Source organism: Musca domestica, unplaced genomic scaffold, assembly GCF_030504385.1.
Source record: "Musca domestica strain aabys unplaced genomic scaffold, Musca_domestica.polishedcontigs.V.1.1 4, whole genome shotgun sequence".
Taxonomy (NCBI): Eukaryota; Metazoa; Arthropoda; class Insecta; order Diptera; family Muscidae; genus Musca; species Musca domestica.
The window spans coordinates 26,622,795-26,648,002 of NW_026712328.1; the positions used below are offsets into that span (position 1 = coordinate 26,622,795).

The 25,208-nt window shown below is 34.2% G+C and overlaps 2 protein-coding genes across 3 annotated transcripts; both read right to left on the bottom strand.

Annotated features, from left to right (window-relative positions):
* Positions 1-1,720: 1,720 nt before the first annotated feature.
* Positions 1,721-11,684, bottom strand: LOC101896934 (retinol dehydrogenase 14). Its single transcript, XM_005184289.4, has 3 exons — positions 11,526-11,684; positions 2,694-2,832; positions 1,721-2,610 (listed from the first exon to the last, which is right to left on the bottom strand). Exons 2-3 carry the CDS (start codon positions 2,824-2,826, stop codon positions 1,880-1,882), a joined length of 864 nt encoding a protein of 287 aa, XP_005184346.1. The 5' UTR covers positions 2,827-2,832; positions 11,526-11,684; the 3' UTR covers positions 1,721-1,879.
* Positions 11,685-19,333: 7,649 nt separating this feature from the next.
* LOC101898197 (uncharacterized) lies at positions 19,334-23,922 on the bottom strand. Of its 2 annotated transcripts, XM_059126885.1 has the most exons (6): positions 23,507-23,922; positions 23,299-23,439; positions 23,108-23,238; positions 21,969-22,161; positions 20,117-21,672; positions 19,334-20,056 (listed from the first exon to the last, which is right to left on the bottom strand). In XM_059126885.1, the coding sequence occupies exons 1-6, from the start codon at positions 23,680-23,682 to the stop codon at positions 19,410-19,412; spliced, it is 2,844 nt and encodes a 947-aa protein (XP_058982868.1). In that variant the 5' UTR covers positions 23,683-23,922; the 3' UTR covers positions 19,334-19,409. The 2 variants fall into 2 exon arrangements, with proteins under 2 accessions (XP_058982868.1, XP_005184354.3); XM_005184297.4 differs by having other exon boundaries at positions 19,334-21,672; positions 23,507-23,921.
* Between the last annotated feature and the right edge of the window lie 1,286 nt (positions 23,923-25,208).

Here is a 25,208-nt window from a genome sequence, read left to right on the forward strand (position 1 = left end):
GATTTCGCCGCGATTTAAAATATTCGCGGTTTAATGAAAAATTTTGAATTTTTTCAACAAAAAAAATATGGTCTCTTTTACCCCCTAAATATTATCTGATGACCACCCAAATTGGTAGGCTTCTTCCCCGCCCTAAACTCTAGCTACATGCGAAATTCCGCGTCGATTGGTCTATAATTGTGACCTGTAGAGCAACTGCAAAATCAGCAAATTTTTCAGTTTTTGGTCCATTTCAACCCCTAAATATTATGCAATCCTCTCCAAAAGAAATAGGGTTATATTCTGACCTTAACCCCACCTACATTTTAAATTTCGTGAAGATCGGGCCATAATTGCGACCTGTAGAGTGATTACAAACTAACATGGACAGACGGACGGACCTACATAGCTAGATCGACTCAGCTCGGCGAGATAGGAAGATCCATATATACTTTCCTATGTGGGAAATCAATATTTCGTGGTGTTACATAATTTTTGGCCCAATCAAACTTATAATACCCTCAACACATAGTGTTGTAGAGTATAACAAATATTCTGCACTGAGAGAGAAGCAATAATCCAATTTTGCTCCAGCTTTGCAAATCCCAATATTAGCGTCAGTTGTACGTCGGGTGCATAAATGGATAATATCGGTCCACTCCATTAAGTGTCTCCTCCACAAAGTGTCAATAGTTTGAATAATTACAACTTTTATAAAATGTGATGTAAGCGTCCGAATGCCTTCAAATTTCACATATTACAATATTGGAATTAAGATGGAATTTATCGGTTCACTCCTTCTGGTACCTCCCCCACAAAAGTTCGATAGTTTGAATATCCATGAAGCTCATAGAACACTAAATTAACATCCGATTCCATTTAGACTTGGACCATCTGAACATTTCTATCAAAACAGGATCTGTTATAAAAACGGTGGAAATCGGACGATTCCTTCTGGTACCTCCCCCACAAAGAATTTTGAATAACCAAAACGTTTATAAAATACGAAAAAGCATAAAGTTCTCCTTTTATTTCTCACAACCCATTATTTCTACTAGCACAAGATCTGTTGTGAAGATGGGATATATCGGTCCACTCCTTCTGGTATGGTCTCATAAAAAGCGAAATTAACATCCGATTCCATTCCAGACTCGATACATCTCAATATTTCCTTTAACACAAGATCTGTTATAAAGATAGGTAGAGGTCGGACCATATTTTTTACTACCTGTCCCACATAGGCTTCAAATTTTTGAAGAACAAAACGGTCAAAAAATAAGCCTCCAACTCTCTTCAAATTTTAACAAACACTTTTGCTAATATCTGCGAACCCCTTCTGGTACCTCACTCACAAAGGGTCACAACTTTCAATACTTTTATCTGTCATAACATGCGAAATGAATCAGCGATTCTTTACAACTTGCTATATCTAAATATTTCGCTCAACCTTAAAACTGAGATGAATATAGAATTTATCGGAATGTATAATGTCGCATAAAATTGGACACAAATTTTAGAATTTCTTGTAATTTTGCCCACACCAATATTTTCTCTGCATTAGATGAAGTATGAATTTGAAATACTTCGGTCAACTTTATCTGGTACTTCACACACCTTTTAACATTTTCTAAAAATTATCACACATCTCATGTAAAGTGAAGGAAGTAAACAAAGTAAATTTGATTTTTCTGGAAAATTTTGGTTAAAAACCTACTCTGGGAAAATTTAAAACAACCACATGTTTCTCTTTTTATTTTATTACAAAAATTAAAATGTGAACTTATAGTACATAATCAAATAGATACCAAACGTACTTAGATATGAATGAAGTTTGAAAGAAAAACAAACTAATATAAATGAAAAATTACCAGTCACTAGGTTTTGCAATGTAATGTCTAATTTAAATTTTAGGATCTTGGGGAGTCAATTTGACAATTTTCACGGATTCGTTCCAAATACGAATACCCTTTTCTACATCCATAGCAGCTGGGTTTAATGTAGCTTCTTTGCAATCCATGAAATATTTACCAGTAACATTGGCAACTTCGTCGGATGTGGCCAAGTAGATGGTGGTTTGGGCACCGCCCTTGGGTGTCTTGAAGAAGCCCTTGGTAATAGCCTTCATGGGCAAGTTCAAGGGGAATGGAATATTACGCCAGATACCGGAATCAATCATACCGGGATGTAGGAAGTTAACAGTTACACCAGTGCCGGCTAAGCGTTTCGACAATTCGCGGGCAAAGAAAATGTTGGCATACTTGGACACATAATACAAATAGGCAGCGGGGAATGTGCCAATTGGGTTCAAGTTGTTTTCATTGACCGATGCCAAACGATACAACTCAGAGGCAACAATTACAATACGAGCTGGAGCACTCTTCTTCAAAAGGTCGATCAATAAATGTGTCAACAGAAAAGGACCGAAATGATTTGTGGCCATGGTCAATTCAATGCCATCCACACTGGTCTGTCCACGGAAAGCCAAGGCCATACCGGCATTGTGAATAAGAACATCAATTTTACTCTCAGTCTTTACAATATCAGCAGCGAATTCGCGCACCGACTGAAAGCTACCCAAATCCAGTTTTTTAACCACCAATTTGTTGTTGGCCGTTTCCTTGGCAATTTCATCTGTAAGAGGGTGAGGGTAATAAAAAGGCGTGAGGGCAATTAATATGAAGTTATTGGATATTTTGTTGAAGATGACTACTCACCTCTGACAGCATTGGCAGTTTCAAGATTTCTGCAGGCCATAATGATGCGGGCTCCGCGTTTAGCCAAATCACGAGCGGTTTCTTTGCCAATACCACTGTTGGCACCAGTAATTATAACAGTTTTGCCTTCCATTCTTGTCTAAAGATAAGAACAAATGATAAAAATGTCATTAGTTATTGTAAACATATTTAAGACAAATTATAATATTAATTTATATTTTACTTTAAAACAAATTGTAAGGAAAATTAAATAAATTGATCCAGAAAAGTTCTACAAATTACCAATGTTTGACAAATTACCAATGTTTCCATGTGTTATCATACATCCGGAATTTTTTAATACAAAACAATTATAGGAGGGATCAAGTTATATTAGTATATACATGGTATCAATAAAATGTAGAGTCAGTAGAGGAAAATAAGAAAAAAAAAAGATTAAGAAAAGGTCAAAAGGCTTTAGAGTAGTCACAATTTGAGAACTTTATCCAACTCGGAATTGACAATTTTGATGGAGGCTTTTGTTTCTCTAGTACCAAATAATATTGCTGTATAGTGTCTGGTATAACTTCGATAAGAATTATATTCAAAAATATTTATTGGGGCAAGGTACATAAAAATCTGTACCGATCTCTATAAAATCTGGCAGAGGCATTTCCGAGCTGTATCGGATGTCCGGTATCAAATATCCTTGTTGTGGAGTGCATATTATGCATGTAAGGGATTTTAACACCAAATCGGATGAAACATATATATGGGAGCTATAGCTATATGTGAACCGATTTTCACCAAGAAAATAAAGTACTTGCTTCTGGGCTGAGGTGCCAAAATGCAGTCCATTGGGGCTGAGATTCACCATTTGGTGCACAATAAACCTGATATCGAAAAAAGATGTATGTGGGAGTTATATCCAAATGTGAACCGATCTTGACAAATTTTAGGCACTTATTGCGAGGGACGTAAGGGACTTAAGACTACAAATCGGATGAAACATATAACTATAACTGAACCGATTTTCACCAAATTCTGAGCACTGGCTTCTAGGTTGAATTCTGACAGATATAAACCATTTGGTGCACAATAAACTTGGAACTAGATAAAGATATATATGGGAGCTATATTCAAATCTGGAACGATCTTGATAAAATTTAAGAGAGATATTTCTGGCCTGGTACCAAATATTATTGTTGAAGAGTGCATATTACGAATGTGGGGAACTTAAACGCCAAATCGCATGAAACATATTTGGAAGCTCTAGATATATCGGAACCGATTTTCACAAAATTTTTAAGTACATGCATCTAGTCTTAATTCCGTCGTATAGACTTTCTAAAGCTCATTATCTATTCAGACTAGCCCGCTTCAATTGAAATATTGGAGGACAACCTTGAATCATTTATTGGTGTGATATCGCCCGAAATGTTGGAAATAGTGTGTCAAAATGGGACTAAACGGATGGACCATTTAAGGCACAGTCGTGGTCAACATTTGTACGAGATTATCTTCAATCATTAAATTATATGCACCGTACAATCAAAATACATACTTTTTTTTCTGAATTTCATATGTTTTTTATATGGCATTCCGTTTGTAACAACCCTAAATACTTCTCGTAGACTCCATAAAGTATATGTACATATTCATAATTAGCATAAAATTCTAAGTCGATTAAACGATGTCGGTCTGTTTGTTTTTTTTTTTTTTTTTTTTTTTATTTTTTTTTTTTTGAACACATACCTTTAAGAACATAGAACCCTATGCATGTTTTCGTGAATGAAAAAAAAAATAGAAAAATAAAAAACCTTCACCTTCAAAAAAACCTTCCAATTTGGCGATTAGAACATTTTACTATTAATCTATTTATTCTAGATCCAAACATCTATTTTCAACCATTTTCGTAAAGAGTGAAACTTTGTGAAAACGTAACCGATCTCCATGTTGTAGTGTTGCAAAAAAAATTAATTAATTATTATCAATTTTAATTGTGAGTAATGTAAACACTTAAGTTTTTGCACTAAGTTATAATTATCGGTTAATTAGCTTTTAAACAAACAATTGCTATAAACAAACAATTGCTTTGAAACAGCTTAACCTGCGACACTAGGCATCAAAGTAAACACATTTGTAAAAAAAGGGAAATAACAGCAGCAATTTAACTAAATGATGTTAAATTCAGAAAGAACAAGTAGGAATGTATTAAGCTCGGTCGGGCCGAACTTTGAATACCCTCCACCATTTGGAACGAATTTGGATATTAAGAAAAAACATAAAATCCGTTAATTTTTTTGTTAATCTTTAAAATAGCCGTTAAATTGGGGTTCATATGAAGGCGTGAACCTGCATAGGCAACTTTCGTCATAAGCTATTACAATATTCAAATACGAAACTTGTAAAAAAAAATCGGTGAATAATGTAGCTAAAACCATCAAAATACCGAATATAGTGAGGTATCGTTATATCGGGCCTATGCAAACACCTGGACCTGCATAGACAATTTTCTGCAACCTGTTGGGAATTTCAAATACGAAATTTCAAACAATTTCGGTGAATATTGTACCTAAAATCGCCAAAATACCGAATATAGGCAGGTACTGATATATGGGGCCTATACGAAGACCTGAACCTCCATAGACAATTTTCTGTCAAAGACTGTAGTTCCCATTACCAACTCTAAATACCAAATTTGAAACAACTCCGGTGAATAATGTCCCTAAAATCGGCAAAATATCGAATATCGGTGGGCACCGTTGTATGTGGGTTATATGATATCGTTAACCTTTATATAAGTTTCTCTTCCAGGGGGTAAAGTGCTTAGAAAGAACGTCTAGTATGGATTAGAACTTCTATTATATTACAAAATTCCATTGAAACATGTGGCTAAAATCATCAAAATACCGAATATTGTATGTGGGCTGTACGATATCGTGAGCCTATATTGACATTTCTCTTCCAGGGGGTAAAGTGTTTATAAAGAACTTCTAGTACGGATTTTTAGACAATTTCATTGGAAAATGTGCCTATAATTCTCTTACAGAGGATAAAGTACTCAGAAGGGACTCCTTGTCTGGATTTTCAGACAATTTCATTGAAAAATGTAATATCATAAAAATATCGTATATCGGGACGTTCCGTTATATGAGGGATAAACAATATTGTGGACCTATATAGACAATACTCTTCCAAAGGATGAAGTACTCAGAAGCAACTCCTGATGTGGATTCTCAGATAATTCTATTGAAAAATTTGGCTACAATCATCAAAATACCGAATAACGGGAGGTACCGTTATATGGGGGATATACGATATCGTGGACCTATATAGACAATTCTCTTTCAGGGAGTAAAGTACTCAGAGAGAACTCCTTGTGTGGAATTTCAGACAATTTCATTAAAAAATGTGGCTACAATCATCAAAATACGGAATAGCGGGAGGTACCGTCATATGGGGGATATACGATATCTTGCACCTATATAAAAATTTTTCTTACGGGCGGTAAAGTACCCACAAAGAACTCTTTGTGTAGAATTTCAGACAATTTCATTCCAAAATGTGCCTATAATCATCAAAATACCGAATATCGGGAGATACCGTTATATGGGAGCCGTACGATATCGTGGACCGGTATAGCCCATCTTCGCAAAAATTTAACTTCCTATCTTAATTCGTTTTAACTCTAGCGTGATTACAACAGACGGACGGACAGACAGTGATAAATCGTCTTAGAATTTTACGCTGATTTGTTAGGTCTTAGGTTATTATTTGGATTTGTTACAAACGGAATATACCCTCCCTAATATACCCTCCATACTAATGGTGGTGGAGAGTATAAAAAATGAAAATGTATAAATCAAAATCTTAAACAAAACATCATATCCAGTTGTATTTTTAGAACTTTAAAACAAGTTTACATACACAAAATCCAGTGACGCATGCACAAGGAATTGACATTTGAAATCCATTGGATTTCATATAATTTTGGAATCCCATTTATGTCACTATAAATATAAAAATATTTTTTTTTTTTTAATATTCAAAATTAGTCTTGTATGTGAGTTTTTGGTTGGTCAAATATCTTTCACAGTCCTTTTTTTGAAGAAAGTGTAATGATTTCGTTAGAAATAATATATTCTACAGGTGTGCCATAGTTCCTCTACAAATTCTTTAGTAGGCTTTTATAATATTTATCAACTTTTTTACAATCTTTGTTTTAAGCTCTGATCAAATTCACCCGTACTAGTGTTGTAATTTATTTCTTACTACAAGTCGTTTACACCTCTTTATTTACATTACATACATACATATGTGGATATGCCCAATTAAGATTACGTAGGAATTGTAAATTTATTTAACAGAGGAAATTCCATAAAACCACAATTACTTTTTTATTTAATATTTGAATAAATTAAGAGTGGAAGTTTAGAGGAAAATTTATTAATGTTTTTTTTTTTTTTTTTTTTTTTGAATTGCCAATAGCCAATAGGGTCAGAGTATATATTTGTGGGACAGAGCAAAAGGGTGGAAATAAAAAAGTTTCCGTTAAACATAACAAAAACAGAAAAGAAAAAAAAAAACAAAATTATTACCTCGGTGAAACACCTTCCCGCCGTAATACGCAAATAAAAACGCAGACTAAACAAAGAGGCAATAATCGCTGAGATGACAGCCATTATGAAAATATCTCGTGCATAATTTTCAGATGGTGGTAACAAGGCCAATAGACCCATCTACAAAATACATACACATACATTTAAAGATAGTAATAATTTGTATATGAGGAGAAAGAAAGATTATATAAAAAATGCATTAATATTTATTAGGTGCTTTTGATTGCATTCACATTCGGATTGAGTTAATCAATAATGCTGTGCTATTGACACAAACCATGGTTGTTATTTCGCATTCATATTAAATATTTAAGTCGATGAAATTAAATTTAAATAAAAACGCAATAAGGTTGAGGTTTTTATGCAATTTTTATAACCTACAAAAAGATACACGCATTGTAGTTTTGGCTTTGCAATATTAATTTTACTTCTATTGAGAGATGATCATGACAAAAATTTAGCATCGAATGGAAATTAAAATAGCCTGTAAAGCTACAATAATTTATTTTGCCGTTTCTAAAAGAGGACAATGCTGTCTAACTAGCAGAAATTTACCATATCGCTAATTTACTCAGAGTGGCAAAACTAAAAAAAAAATGCATTAACAATTTCTATTTTCTCTAGGAATCTTACTTTACCATTCTATAAAATGTGCATGTTTATATCCGGAGAACCCAAAAAATTACATGTTTTACTTGAAGTTTGATATAAATCAACAAAGTGCTTGGTCCAGATCTTAAGAGAAATAAGTTTTTCTATACCCTCAGCCATATGGCTACAGAGCGTATAAGGGTGAGATGAAAGAAGTGCAACCAACTTCAGACTGCTGTCATTTCCAAGCCACTTGCCCGACAGCTGTTAAAATTATTTTACTGACAGCTTATTATATTTTTTACAATCGTACAAAAGCATTTTGGAAAGAATTCTCCAGAAAAGAAGTTATTCGTGTTGGAATTTAAGCGTGATAGTGGCTATCGTTAGAGCACTCCAGCATTTAAATGTGAATAAATCTTTTGTGTCTCGTACCATCGCTCGTTACCGTGATACTGGTGGCGTAGCCCGACGTCAAGGAAGTGAACGGAAGAAAACAGCAAAATCAGCAGAAATGGTTCGAAAAATAAGGAAGCGACTTGAACGAATCCCGCGTCGCAATGGCCGAAAAATGGCTCGTGAGCTAAACATATCGCAATAGTCCATTTGGCAAATATTGAAAAATGTGCTCGGGGTAAAGCCATTGAAATTCCAAAAAGTGCAAGAACTTACACCGCAACAGAAAGAAAATAGATTCAGAAGAGCTATAGAGTTGCTTCGCCTGGCGGAAAGTGGTGAACTGCTGAATTTGGATTTCTCTGATGAGAAAACATTCGTTGTCCAACAGTTTGTAAACAAACCAAATGATCGTGTTTACTTGCCGAAGAGGTCAGCTGAAAATGTGCACCTTCGTTTGGCCACCAGAACTCAAGCGCCGGCCATGGTGATCGTGTGGGCCCCAATAACAGCCGATGGTCGTGACATCAGAATAAATGCCGAATATTATCGCGTAAATATTCTGGAGGGTGTATTAAAGCCTTGAGCACGCAAACATTTTAGCCGCAGACCTTGGACATTGCAACAGGACTCAGCACCCAAGAATGGTTACAAAATGAGCCACAAAAATCTCCAGACACTATTCCGTTGGACTATTGTGTCTGGAGTATTTTGGAAAGCAAGGTTGGCACTAAAAATACCAAAGTGTCGATCACCTCAAGCAAGCGCTTCGCCGGGAATGGGTCAAAATACCGCAGAGCAACATTCGGGCGTTTGAAGGCCATAATTCGTGCCAAAGGTGACCAATTCGAATAAATCTAAACGTATTCTAAGATTTGACGCTATTTCCGAAATTGTTTGCTTTCTTTCAATAAAATCAAAAAAAAAAAAAAAAAAATGGCGTTTGACTTTGTTGTAGTTTTTTATCTCATATATCATTTGATACAGCCAAAACGTGCCTCAACAAAATAACGGTCCTAGACCCTAAGTCTCTTCGGACCAAATCCGTTTCAGGACTTTCCAATTCAGCCCAAAATTGGTACATCGTAATGTTATTATAAAACTTAGAGCGAGTTCGGAGATGGGCAATATTGGTCCACTCCTTTTTGTACCTCTCCCACTAAAAGGCAATATTTCAAAGAATATCTTTATAAGAATATATTTTGTTCAAACTTGATAAATCCTAACATTTGTATAAGTGCTAGGTCAGATGTGAATATGGGAAATATCGGCCCATTTCCAGCCAGTACCTGCTCCACAAAGGGTCAATCTTTGGAATCATTTTAACTCTTATTAAATCTGAAAAAAGTGTCCGATTGCCTTCAGATTTCGCACATACCAATATTTCTATCAACATAAAATCAGGTGTGAATATGAACAATATTGGTCCATTTCCAGCCAGTATCTCCTCCACAAAGTGTCAAAATTTTGAACAATTATAACTCTTATAAAATCGTAAACGAGAATCCCATCTTCTTCAAATTTTGCACATACAATTTTTTTATTAACACAAAATCTGGTATGAAAATGGAATATATCGGTTCGTTCCTCCCACACAAAGGGGTTAAAATTTTAAATAATCATTGCTCATAAATATTTTGCAAATCGACCAAAGACTTGGATTTCCATTGCCCAAACCGCCATTTTTGGACATAAACGACGTAAAATATTAAGCCCATTCTATTGTATACATTTTAAAACCAAGATTGCCAAAAATTAGATCATCATATTTGAAGGTGTGGCATGTTATTTTATAAAAGACGTTTTTTAAATTTCTAAAGAGCAAATAATGTTTCTTTACTATTTTTAAAATTTTTCCACACTGGAAGGGCAAAACATTATTGAATCTCAACAAAACTAACACCAAAGAACAGACAACAACCTTGGATGTTGGCTCTTATTTGCAAAAAAAAAAGTCTATACATTTTACAAGCTTGTGCACAAAAATGATATGTTAATTTTGATATAAAATAGTTATGAACAGGTTTCATTACTCAACCATAATTATGGCAATATTACTTAATACATGCAATAACTACAAGAAATTGTATTGAAAACGAAATCGAAGACGATGAACCACAAAAAAAAATTGAGGTCATATTTGATGTGACGGAAACACTGTGGTAAATCGTGGATATATTTCATACTGTTTTATGGACATGGGTAAATAAGTAACAGTAGAGACAGGTTAATGCAACATGAACATTTGAAATGAAAACTCGAAGAAGTTTTCTTTCTAACCATCGTAAAAAAACAATGACAATAAGAGACTTATTATTAAAAAAAATCAACAAAGTCCCATTCGTTAGCGGGTCTTGAAGGTGGTAAAAAAATTAAAAAGTTGTCAAATCGGAAAATTGAGTCTGCTACAAGATATTACATTAAATTTATAAATTGTTCCAAATTTCTTAATTTCTCCATGAAATTTTAACTAAAAATTTTTAAAATTTTAAAAATTTTAAGATAATCTTCTTGAATTGACAGTTCTTCTTTTTTAGATCAAAATAATGTTAAACTTTAAAATCAATTTTAACCACTGTAGCCCACAAAAAGGTAGCTAACCCGCACTGATACCAACATGGCCATCAAATCAATTATTACACAAAACAACACATTGGTATTTACGAAATGTATGTAGCTGGTGTTGGTATTACAAAACAACAAAACCAATATCAAGGGGGAATCACTTTCGCTTTAAAGTTGACATAAGCTCGTAAAACCCAAAAAAAAAAATGTTTTGCCGAAAGGTTGAATCGTTTGTTTGTAGATAACCCAAAAAACAAAATCACCCATACAGATCAACGTAACAATGGGTGGAAAAATAAGAAAACCAAAAAAAAAAAACTTTATCAAAGTTCAATGTCGACATGAAGACAGAAGAGAAAAATAAACAACAACAACTAAGCATACATATAAACAAAAAGCCAAACACCAGCAATAAGAAACTTGAAGTTAATGACCGTTCACGTAAAAAAAACGAAGATGGAACGGAAGAAGAAAACTACCACGTCACAAAATACTATGAACTTATTTCCAAACTATTTTCATCTTCCATCTATAATGAACCCCAATTTTATCATTATAACCACTTTCCAATTACATTTCACATTTTTATTTAATAAGACACTTTTCTCAGACACTTTTTGTTGGCTTTTTTAGGAATTGTACTTAATTATATTTGTCACATGTGTATAAAAAAACTTACCTTTTTATGTTAATTATATAGTGTTATTTTATCTACTCAGCTGTATTTTTCTTCCAACAGCAACCAAAAATTCACAACCTTCGCCTTGAACGTTTTGTTTAAGACTGGTCTTTATAGCCATGAATTGAGCGGCTGTATAGTAAAGCTCACGTTTAAGCCATATCAATGTGTATGTATAGTTTACTCTATTATTATGGTGTTGTATTTGGCCCACTTCAGATGCCGACTCTATACCGACTGTTGCAGCAACAACAACAAGTTATTTATGTGCTGAGATTGCATTTTGATTTTGTGTATGGTTTAAAAACGAAAAAATACTCTGAGTAAGTATTTTATATATCTTGTAACTTTGTTTGTTTCGGTCTGTCTACTATCGAAGATGCATCATTGCTGAGAGAGTGAGAGAAAATCATAACAATTTGATGCTGTTACTTTTCGTTAGTCTCCCACAAACTTATTGTGGAGAAATCAAGTTTGTTACTTAAGTCTTTTGTTTATATTACCATAGCAAGAGAAAAAAGCTATGACATGTTGAATTTGATTTTTTCTACAACACTCTCTAACTTTATAATTATGATCAAAAGCTGACATTTCATTAAGAAAATTAAAATGTGTATTTGTGTCAGAGTTTATTAGCGCCCCTGTTATATATTTTTGTCGCAGAGAAATAATCACCAACCTCAAACAAAACTCTACATTATAAGCATATAATGTATGTAAAAAAAGGTTATATGGAAATAAATGAATTTTCTTCCATTAATCCAAGCAACTTTGGTTACAATCCTCGTAAATTTTAAACATTCACTCTATTAGCCATTGGAGCATAATGCGAGCATGAGGTTTTACCCATTGATTTTTCAATTGTTCCATTCGAAACAGTATGGGATTGTAAAAGATTTTTAAGCGTATCCTCTAGAAACAATTTGGAAATACAGATATGTAATAATATACATTTATACGGATATATGTTTGATAATCTACGAGTACCAGTCCTCTTCTGCATTACCCATCTGTTAGGCCGAATAGTTTTTAGAAACAGTGCTGGAAAATTCATAATAATATGCTAGTGAATTTTCATAGCGACTTCCTTCAATCTGTGACAGGATCTGTGGGAGGAAATACATCTACATTTTGAAAAATATTCGCGATACTATTAAATCTACAGGGTGAGATAAAAATCTGCAACAAAGTCAAACGCCATAAATGTTTACATTTTTTTTTGGAAATTTCATTGAATGAAAGCAAAAAATGTCGGAAATAGCATCAACTTTTAGAATAAGTTTAGATTTGTTTCGAATTGGTCACCTTTGGCACGAATTATGGCCTTCAAACAGCCAATGAAACCACCAGACGCTGCCCGAATATTGCTTTGCGGTATTTTGGCCTATTCCCGGCGAAGCGTTTGCTTGAGGTGATCGAACCTGTGGTATTTCCTAGTGCCAACCTTACTTTCCAAAATACTTCAGACACAATAGTCCAACGGATTGGTATCCGACGATTTTGGTGGCTATTGTGCGCTGGAAATGATGCGAGGAACCTCATTTTGTAACCATTCTTGGGTGGCGGGTGCTGAGTGCGATGGTGTTGAGTCCTGTTGGAATGTTCAGGGTCTGCGGGCAAAATGTTTGTGTGCCCAAAGCTTTAATACACCCTCCAGAATGTTTTCGGTATAATATCCGGCATTTATTCTGATGCCACGGTCGATTAATACGAGCGGAGAGCGATCATCACCATGGTCGACGCTTGAATTGGTGGCCAACCGAAGGTGCACATTTTAGCTGACCTCTTCGGCAAGTAAACACGATCATTTTGTTTGTTTACAAACTGCTGGACAACGAATGTTTTCTCATCGGAGAAACACAAATTGGGTCGGTAACCACTCTCGGCCAAGCGAAGTAAATCTTTAGCTCTTTTGAGTCTATTTTCTTTCTGTTGAGGTGTAAGTTCTTGCTCTTTTTGGAATTTCAATGGATTTACCTTGAGCTCATTTTTCAATATTTGCCGAATGGAATATTGCGATATGATCAGCTCATTAGCCATTTTTCGGCCACTGCGACGCGGGTTTCGATGAAGTTGCTGCTGTTTTCTTCCGTCCACTTCCTTGACGTCGGGCTACGATACAAGTATCACGGTAACGAGCGATGGTACGAGGCAAAAAAGATTTGTTCACATTTAAATGCTAGAGTGCTCTAACGATATCCACTTGTGGTTTTCCAGCCAAATATAAAGAAATCACACTATCACGCTTGAATTCCATCACGAATAACTTTTTTCTGGAAAATTCTCTCCAAAATGCTTTTGTACGCTTGTAAACAATATAATGAGCTGTCATTGGAATAATTTTAACAGCTTTCGGACAAGTGGCAGTCTGAAGTAGGTTGCAGTTTTATCATCTCATCTGTACATTTATACGGATATATGTTTGATAATCTACGAGTACCAGTCCTCTTCTTCATTGCCCATCTATTATGCCCAATAATTTTTAGAAGCAGTGCTGGAAAATTCATCATAATATGCTATTAAATTTTCATAGCGGCTTCCTTCAATCTGTGACATCTACGTTTTAAAAAATATATGCGATGCTATGGAATCTTTATAGAAACAATACTCAATAATTTTTGTATTTCTTGATTTCACACATAAATGTGGGCGAAATTAATTGGTTATTCTCTAGAATTGTTTGAAGTAAACGAACTTTGATTTTTCATGTACATATTTAAGGATACACCACTTATTTTCCACCCATCTAAAACTAATATGATTTTTTTAATATACCCATAGAGAACATTAGGAAAGAACGATTAAGGGAAGTTGGTGATAGATTCTAATGTGAGAATTAAAAAATACTATATGTCCAAGAAAACAAACCATTTCAAAAAATTTCTTAAACATACACTTTGAAAGTTTACAAAGATCCACCACTTCAAAGTAATATCAGCTAAAATAAAATAAATTAAGGCACAGTCGATCGAATTCAGTCTGTCAAATTGATTGTAGCATTATTATTGTAGCAAAATTTTTGAATGAATATATTAGGTATTTTAATGATTTTATCTACATTTTTCAATGTCTAAAAATCCATACTAGAAGTTCTTTCTATGCACTATAGTCCCTGGAAGAGAAACATTTTCACCGGATTTTTTTTTCAAATTTCTTATTTGAATATTGTAATAGCTTCAGACAAAAGTTGCCTATGCAGGTCCACGTCTTCGTATAGATCCCAATATAAAGGCTAAATTCGGCATTTTTAAGATTTTAACAGATTTTATTTTTTGACAATTTCCGAATTCGTTCCAAGTGGTGGATGGTACTCAAACTTCGGCACGGCCGAACTTACTGCTTTTTTTACTTGTTTTCAATATTTATTTGCTTAATCCAGGTTCATATAATTCACCGGATTTTTTTTCAAATTTCTCATTTGAATATTGTAATGGCTTCAGACAAAAGTTGCCTATGCAGGTCCACGTCTTCGTATAGATCCCAATATAAAGGCTAAATTCGGCATTTTTAAGATTTTAACAGATTTTATTTTTTTGACATGGATGGTACTCAAAATTCGGCACGGCCGAACTTACTGCTTGTTTTACTTGTTTTCAATATTTATTTGCTCAACCCAGGTTCATATAAGACGACGATGCTGATTGCGATTTATGCTATGGATCGTTACAAATTTGGTATTTGCAGCTCATAATTGTCAATATATAACTGTACTTTCCAATACTCGGCATTGAAAGTTCCTACTAAAATAAATACCATAACTTTTGTTCAAATCGAAATTTTACCAATTTTTTACTGATTTAATTTTACTGATGAAGATAAGAATGGAAAAGTCCAAAAGTAAACATTTGTTTTTGACTATGTATCCTTAGTGTACACATTCCCCTAATACTGAAATAATCTTCCGTACCTTTGACTCTATTCGTGACATTCAAATTTTAACTTTTTTTCCCGACGCCGGTGGGTCAGTCACCACATTTATAAAGAACTAGCTGGCCCGGTCCGCGTTGCCGGCCCGTAGTTTTTGTCTATCTATATCTATAAAAGAGGAAAATGTTTGTACGTTTGTTTGTTTGTTTGTTTGTTTGTTTGTTTGTAATTTATGGACTCGAAAACTGCTGAATATATTTTTCTGAAAATTTCCATATATACTGCAACATCGCCTGAAAGTAACATAGGCTATATAAATTTTTGAATTTCCACTTGGAACTGGAGATATAGCATCAGAATCGGAGGTACCTCCCAAAAATTTAGATTTTATATGCACATATCTATTGATTGGTTGAAGATACAGTCTCCACATTTGGAATGTGTAACGGAATTTGGAACAAAAATAAGTTTGCTAAATTATATTGTAATCGGTTCAGATTTGGATATAGCTCCCATATATATTTTCGACCGATTTCGTTCATTTGATGCCTCAAACACAATATGAATGTTCGATTCCAATGAAATTTGGAATATGTGACGGGATTTGATCCGAAAATAAATTTGTCAAATTATATTGAAATCGGTTCAGATTTGGATATAGCTCCCATATACATTTTCGGCCGATTTCATGTGATTGGTGGACCAAACAAGATATGTATGTCCAAATTTAATGAAATTTAAAATAAGTAACGGAATCGGGAGCAAAAATGAATTTTTCAAATTATATTGAAATCGGTTCAGATTTGGATATAGCTCCCATATATATTTTCGACCGATTTCATGTATTTGATGCACCAAACACGCTATGTATCTCTAATTTCAATGAAATTTGAAATGTGTAGCGGAAATTAAAACAAATATACATTTGTCAAATTATATTAAAATCGGTTCAGATTTGAATATAGCTCTCATATATATTTTCGACCGATTTCATGTATTTTATGCACCATACACGATATGTATGTTCGATTTCCAAGAATTTTGGAATATGATTAGAAAATAAATTAGTCAAATTATATTAAAATCGGTTCAGATTTGGATATAGCTCCCATATATATTATCCGCCGATTTCACATATTTGATGCACATTTGACAAATTATATTCAAATACGCTCAGATGTGATTATAGCTCCATATATATACTCAGCCGATTTCACATATTTGATGCACCCAAAGCGAGAGAGACAAAATCTGGCACCAGCAAAAATTGCACAATTATATTGAAATCAGTTGAGGTTTGGATATAGCTAACATATATATTTCGGCCGATTTCATACATATTATGCATCAAACACGATATATATGACCGATTCCAATGAAATTCAGAATGTGTGGCGGAATTTTGTTAAAATAACAAATGTGATAAATTAATTGGAAATTAGTTAAGATTTGGATATAGCTCCCATATATATATTCTCGGCCGATTTCACATATTTGACGCACCAATTTCAATTAAATATGAAAGGTGTAGCGGAGTTTGGTGTAAAAGTATTTTTTTTTAAATTATATTTAAATCGGATCAGATTGGGATATGATTTTAATAAGAACCATTGACCCACAACGCCTTAGGCTAACACTAAAAAACAACACAACAATTTATTTGAAATACGCTTATTACGGCGAAGTATGTTGCTATCTCGAATTCACTACTTGCAATAGAAATGCCACTCTACTTAAAAAAATTGCAGTTTCCTGCACGCTTGGTATTTGCTATGAAATAAATAAATCCAAAGGACAAACCCTTCGTGTATGCATGTCATGTTACTGCTTTTGTAATGATTTTGTTTATTAACGCATTAAATTAGTGCAATATTTTTTTTAATTTTTAAATTTGTTTTTCTTTATCCAACATATATTCGTAAATAAAATTTTGAATGCATATAAAATCAAAAGGGGTAGCGAAGCGCACCGGGTTCAGCTAGTTATTCATATTTGTCAAAGCATAATTATTCAAAGATATGAATGTTATAAATGTTCACGTACTGGTCGATTAGTTTTTAATTTTTAGTCAAATGAGCAGTAATTTGGAAATTACTGTACTTTGCACACCTCATAATTGAGGGCTAATTGATTTAAGAATAGCCAAAGTTAATTACTTTTTTAAAACCATTAGCACCTCAGATTGTGCATTAGAGTCCTCATAAGTCCCCCTAACCATGTCGGTTTGTTTGTCCGCCAAAAGGTGGACTTAAAGGGGGTTCTATTACATGGAGAAAATTCTAAAATTTGTAGATATGTTGAAATTTTGTGTAAGATTTTCACCCCCAAATACACATTTTTAGCCAAATCCTTTGAAATATGGTAAAATGCGAAACATCGACCTACATTGAAAACTTTCTTCACCCCTTATAATCCAAGATGACAAATGGAGGCCAAATCGAAAATATAGCAGAACAACATAGCATGTCATACTGAAAAAAAATCACGTGATTTAAATAAGTAAAAATAGTTTTATACACCTCATAATTGAGGTCAGACTGATTTCAGAATAGTCAATTATAATTACTATTTTACACCCATTACCGTAATATGGGAGCTAATTTTATTTGTCATTTAAATTGTAAATTGGAGACCCCCCAAAGTCCATATTTATCATCATTGTATAATTCAATGACGATTCAACAAATATTTGGTCCCGTGCTATTTTCTTATATTTGAAATTTGTTCATGTTTTTACAATTTATTTGATATAAATATACATCCCAAACTTACGTTTCCAACCAATATTCTCTTGGGGGTTACAAATTCAATAGAATACAAATTTTTCTTTTCTGACCACACATTAGATGTGAAAGTGAACTTGGGGATACTCCAATGTGGGGACTTTACATGAATAAATTTCTATGTGGCAATTATCTGTACGATGGTTCCTTACCCCAGGGTAGCATAAATACAATTTTTTAGTGGTCAAGACCAATATGGGCCCTACTCCGAAAATTTTATGCGAAGAGGTTCTCTACCCCCTTAGAAACAAAGATGCCAAATAAGAGCCAAAAATAGAAGAAAGTGGCGAAGACTCCAAAAATGGCTTAAATCACACGATGGTTATTTATGATCGATATCATGACCTGCAAAAGCGATTTAAGGTATTTTACTGATTGTACTCCCAAAAATTTTTGCATTTCGCATCTTCCAGCTGAAGCACGATGTAGGCCCTGGAGTTGAAAGGTAGATGTCAGTTACCATCGTATTTCGCACCTATTTCATTTTTTTGGTGAAAAATTGTATATAGTGAAAAATTACTCTTTATTTTGTTAAAAAAAAACCAATGAAATTTTTTTCGATATTTTCCCGTTTTGGGAATTGTTGCAATGAGATCTCTTTTTTCGTGTTTTTTAATGATTTTGAAATAGTAATTATCTTTTAACTTTGGTGTGACCGCATTAAATTATTTCGGTATCATCTATTCCGTTTCGCCACTACATAATTCGGTACTACACTTCCATGTAACCAGTCATCAATTTCAGTTCTCAAGAAATCAAGTCAATTAAATAAATTGGTATTAATATTTGAATTCAAAAATAAAATATAAAAACACTACAAATGTAAATTAGCAAAAGTAAGTCAAAATGGAAAAAAATCATGCAAAATAAAACATTACTATTGTACATTTCAAAAGTCAAAATGAAAATGTTAATATATTACATTTTTACGCGATTTTTTTGGATATTATCCTTTTCGGAGAGGACACAATTCCGAATTTGTATGAATCGTTAAAATCAGATCAGCGGTTCTGGAGTTATAAGCGTAGTAACTAACACAACTTTCATTTATATATATAGATAGATTTCAAGTTATATTTTATTAAGAAATTTTTTTGTTTAATTAATTGTTTAAAATAAATAATAACGTATTTGATATACATGTGTATTGGTTTGTTTAGACAATAGAAAATAAATATGGATAATGTGTAAATATATATAAATTAAATGCATAATTTATAAAATATTATTTTATTTAAGATTTACGATATACTTCGTTGGCAATTTCATTCGTTGAACTTTCCAATTGTTTTGTTAATGAGCTGTACCATTCATTGACATGCTGCGATAAAATATCAACAATTTTCGATACTTGACCTTTAAAGGTTTTCATTAATTTCTTTCCCATAGAATCGATCTCATTATCCGTCTCAGATCTTGTACTGCGTACGGCTTCATCGACTTTATGTTCAAAGGCACGCATGCGTCGTGGGAATAAATTACTAGCGGAACCAATGGGCTGGTCATCATGGTCAACCAAATTTTTGTGTACGGGATCAGTCGGAGTTTCTGTATCTACTGAACGTTTAGAACGTAGGGGTGACAAATCCCACCAAGGTAATTCGTCAAATTTCGTTTTAACATTTCCTAAGCCATGACTGTTGGGTGTTGTGGACTGATCGGCGTCATCGACATCCACGCCATTTTTGTTATTTTTATTTGTTTCTCCAAAAATATTACCGGACATAAAATTTGAGAACGGTGTAGACTTAGGCTTATTGGATGCTTCTGATTGTTCATCTTCTTTGGAATCTTCGTCACTACTATCTTCATCAGTGTTCTGGCTTTCTTTGTTCTTTTCACTTATTTTCAATTGGGCTTGAGCAAACTCCTCGGCATTTTCTTTCAAAGAATCTTCATTGAAATCGGCGTCCTTATTAAACAATTCTTCAAAATTCTTACCAAATACATTCACTTTATCTTTTCCAAAAGGTTTATTGTAGTTCTCCGAAAAGAGTAACGAATTTAAAGAAGTCCCTAAATTCATATTATTTGCCATTATTGGCTGGGAAGAACTGAGTTGAGGTAATGCTTCATAGAATTCAGTGGGCAATAAACGCAGTGGCTTCATTTCACTGACAACATCCTTATTGGTCTTAAACTTTTCCAAATTTCTAGTTTGCTTTCCCGTTTCTATTTGCAACTCTTCATCCACCAAGTCATCTCCATTGATATTGGCTATGTTTTGCAGAAATACATCACCTTCGGGTATTTTTATATAATCCGGTTCCGTTTGAAAGCCAACATTTTTAAAAAATTTTTCTTCATCGAATTCCAAGTCGTCAAAGGTCAGTTTGTTAAGCTTCTTGTCGGGCTTTTTAATTTCGGTTATCTTTTTGACAAAGGCTGTCTTTTTGCCATCTCGAGTCATAAAAAATGGTCCATTATACGTATCAGAATTTCGCGCTGTTCGTCGCAACAAAGGTAAATCCATATTTAGGGGTTCATTAAATAATTTCTCTAACCATTCCATGGCTTGCTTTCTTTTCGATGGTGTAAACACATCTCGTTTGAGTGGAAATCGTAGGTTTTCAGGAAGTTTTATACTATCTGCCAAGGTCTTCAAACCCTCAGTGCCAGCTGCAATGGTATCTTCTAAAATGAATCTTTTCTGTCGTTCATTAACCACATCCAACGAACGTCTACTACGGTATTTTTTGTTGCGACCCAAAGGAGTTCTGGCTGCCTCCTTGATCAGTTCCTTGAGTAAACGATCTGTGGAGGAATATCTTTTTACTTTCTCTACTTCGATTTCTTCACTTTCCGGTTCGTTAGAAATGTTCTCCTCTTCGATTTCCGTAAATACACAATGTTCCATGTTAACATTGGGCAGAACAAAAAAGGTTACCGATAGCCCTGGTGTCTTCAGTTGCACCGATGATTGTCCGGATTTTCGTTTTATTTCTGGTAGTAGTGTCGAATTTATATTCACTCTCTTATTGTTCAGCAGAACTCTATCATCGTCCATGGTCAAAGCGTATTTCCATAATTCCGTATCACGAAGTTTAGTTGTTGAGCGAACCGAGATTGTCAAGGTCATTTCTTGTTTATTGATTACCATAAAGGCCAGACCACCTGATACATTATTGGCACAGTGTGTGTATAGTTTGTTGTTGCGTCCAAACAATCCTGTCAGCGGTTTGGCGTCAAACACGCGAGAGCCCATAATTTTTTTAAACAACGCCGTTACAAAAAAACTGAATTTAGGATTTTCCAAATCAGACAAGGACATATGTTTGAATATTGTATTAAAGCCACCGTGGGCAGCATCACCCATTGTTTGAGCCCAATCTAAGCCCTCGTTCAATTCTTCGTCCATCATGGACATCATTAGAGAGTTATGATTTTCGGGAAGTGTCAGCCAAACTGGCACCTTTTCTTTGAATAATACCTTCAAAGCAGGATCTTGCTCCTTGAGAACGGCACTTAAACTATTGCCGAGGAACGTGTCGGGAGATCTGTGAAAGAAGAATAATAATTTGGATATGAAAAATATATTGTAGCATATTAGTCCGGTTTGATGATAGCTGTATATCCTTAGACTATTGCACCTAACATTCCATCTTCGAATTTGAGTTAGTCTTTTAGTAATAAGGTTGATTATGACTTACTATTCTATGACGTGACTATTCTAAATTCTGACCCTTTATGGGTACCGGAAGTTATGGACCAATTGTGTCCATTTTCGACTCTCAACTAAGTTTTATGCTGAATCGTGTACTTCTTAAGCTTTTCTTTTATTAATATTACTTACTCAACCCATCCAAAGGCGGTATTTAAATTGCGAGACATTTCGATATAACGACGTGTTTCATCTGGGCTACTGCCGGATGAAATGTCAGCACCCATAATTTGCCAATTATTATCGGCATCCCTAAATGAATCCACCATTAAATTGAATGTTTTCAATTCGTTAACATAATCCGTGGCAGCGGATGTTCCAAAATCTGAAAATACAAATGAAAATTAAAATAAACAAGTAAAAAAGCTGTAAGCTGAATACCCTCCACCATTTGGTGTAAATTTTGGCAATTTTCAAAAAATAAAATCCGTTAAAAATTCTGTTAAAATCTTAAAAATACCGAATGTAGCCATATATTAGGGTCTATACGACGACGTGGACCTGCATAGGCAACTTTTTTCACAAGCTATTACAATATTCAAACGCAAAACTTGAAAAAAAAAACTTTTTATAATGTAGCTAAAATCATCAAAATGCCGAATATAGGGAGGTACTAGAGGGCTATAAAACGTGGCATAGGCTGTAGTATTCATTACGTACTTCAAATACTAAATTTGAAATAGTTCCGGTAAATAATGTCGCTAAAATCATCAAAATATCCAATGTAGGGAGATACCGTTATATGGGGTCTATACGAAGACGTGGACCTGCACAGCCTGTCATAGGCTGCTATATCCATTACGAAGTTTAAATACCAAATCATCAAAATACCGAAAATAGGGAGTCGCCGTTATATGGGGGCTATACGAAGCCGTGGACCTGCAGTGACAATTCTCTGTCATAGGCTGTAGTATCCATTTCGAACTTCAAAAACGGAATTTGAAACCTTTCTGGTGAATAATGAGACTTAAATCATTAAAATACCGAAAATAGGGAGGTACCATTATATAGGGGCTATATCAAAACGTGAACCTACATGGCCCATTTTCAATACCAAAAGTCCTGCAGATATAATATACATTTAAGTAAAACTTTAACAACCTACTTCATTGGGTTCGGAAGCTTCATAGAATTTTATGCTGATCAAGAATATATATAATTTGTGTGGTCTAAATTTTATGTTTCGAGGTGTTACAAACGGAATGACATACTTAATATACCCTCCATACTATGGTGAAGGATATAAAAATTATACAATGAAATACACTCACCTGTGCCCAATTGCCAAATGCAATCAGTAATACCCACAGCTTGAGAATTATTTAAGATTTTCAATGAATGCATTGGATCCCAATCGTTTGGAGTGTAAGGAACCGGTATTACCATGGTCCAGTCCAGGGCTCTAAATTCAGGAAATATTTGAACTTTTTTATTTTATTTATCCCTTTAATGGTCGTCTTACCTTGTCCATTTATTGAAACCCTTCCAGACAATCTTGGTGGGATTGCGCAGCTTTGTATTCTTTTTGGTGGCAAAATAATAGTCACCCACAAACTTCAGATGGGAATGACTTAACATTGAAGCCATACGCGTAATAGATTTTCTGTAAAAAAGGCGCCGCTATTTGTAAAACTTCTTTTATAGGAAATAAAGTCCAATTCTTAACTTACCTATGCGAACCATCCAAGGCTTCATACAAATCCTCTGGTTTCATGGTAAAACTTACAAATTTATCACTTACATCATTTACCGGTCGATTAATATTTAACTGCACCATAATATCCGCATTAGCAAACTTGGCACATAGTGCAATTGATAAATAAATTATAAATCTTTTCCAAGCCATTTTCCAGATCCTGGCTTATTAATCCCAACACAATTATATCCAAAATAAACACCACTTAACTTTTCAAATAGTAATACCCGAGTAACGGTATACAATTAATTGCCGTCGATTTTTAAACACTTTCTACGATGCCACTTCTGTTTAATAAACTCTGAAGCTGTTTTTAGTTTATATATAACTGAAAGCAAACAGCCAAGAAATGTTCTGAAATGAAAAGTCAGCATATTTTTGAAAAGTTCATTGAAGTTTACAACGTGCATGATGTGATACAAGTTCATTTGTTTTTTTTTTTTTTATTTCTCTGAACGCATTTTCTTCAAATCTTTGCGTACTCTTGAAGCGCATATTTTGTAAATTAGTAATAGTTATAATTCGACAACAATAAAAAACATCATTATATATATTGTTGGATAACATCGGCGTGAGAAATCGTTGTAAACGAGTTCGCGCTTCTTTGGTGTAGGCCAGAGATATACTTTGATAAAGGCAAAATATGCTTCATCAAAATAACGGTTTTAACCCCTAAGCCAACTGTCGATCTAACCATGTCCGTCTGTTCATGAATCTGGCAGAATGGTGTGTGCGATAATTTTCGAAGATAATATTCGATTTGGTCCGAACTAGGTACAATGGAACAGTTGCACCACAAGAAAAAGGCAATACCGGTCCACTCCTTAGGCCAGATGTGAAAGTCGACAACTTGCGCCCACTCCTTCCGGTACATACCCCACAAAGGGTAAATATTTTCTGACATCTGTTAATATGATAATAAGAAACCAGTAAGGAAAGCTCAAAAGTCGGGCGGGGCCGACTATATGATACCCTACACCACTATGCATATTTAGTAGAGCTCTCGTAAAAAGGTTTATACAGGGCATTTCAAAGCTCTATGAGATATTTGGTACAAAATCAAAATCTATCTAATTCGTGCATTTTACGAACTATAGCTATCTCTGAACCGGGTTTCTCCAAATTTGACGTATTAGCTTCTAGACTGAATTCGGTCTTATGTACGAAAATTCATGCCATTTGGGCTGATATAGGACATTTGATGCACAATTAACACGAAATCGGATGAAGATATATATGGGAGCTATAGCTATATCTGAACCGATTTTTACTAAAATTGGTGTACTTGCTTCTAAGCTGGTTTCGGTCGGATTTGCCAAAATTGATGCTATTACGGCCATTTGGTGGTCAATCACCCGAAATCGGATGAAGATATATATGGGAGCTATATCCAAATCTGAACCGATTTTGGTAAAATTTAAAACAGCTATTCCTGTGCTCCATCTAATACCTGGTACCAAATATCACGGTTGTGGAGTGAATATTACGAATGTAAGGGACTAAAACACTAAATCGGATGAAACATATATATGGTTGCTATATCTATATCTGAACCGATTTTCACTAAATTTGATATACTTGCTTCTAGACTGAATTTGGTCCGATGTACTAAAATTCAGTCCATTTGGACTTATATCGGCCATTTGGTGCACAATTAACCCGAAATCGGATGAAGA

Bases quoted from the DNA above. Each gene is read 5' to 3' on its own strand.
- LOC101896934 (XM_005184289.4), bottom strand. From the start codon at position 2,826: ATGGAAGGCAAAACTGTTATAATTACTGGTGCCAACAGTGGTATTGGC. The intron at 2,611-2,693 runs GTGAGTAGTCAT...ACCCTCTTACAG, and splicing joins AACTGCCAATGCTGTCAGAG to ATGAAATTGCCAAGGAAACG.
- LOC101898197 (XM_005184297.4), bottom strand. From the start codon at position 23,682: ATGGCTTGGAAAAGATTTATAATTTATTTATCAATTGCACTATGTGCC. The intron at 23,440-23,506 runs GTAAGTTAAGAA...CCTTTTTTACAG, and splicing joins GCCTTGGATGGTTCGCATAG to AAAATCTATTACGCGTATGG. The intron at 23,239-23,298 runs GTAAGACGACCA...TCCTGAATTTAG, and splicing joins GGTTTCAATAAATGGACAAG to AGCCCTGGACTGGACCATGG.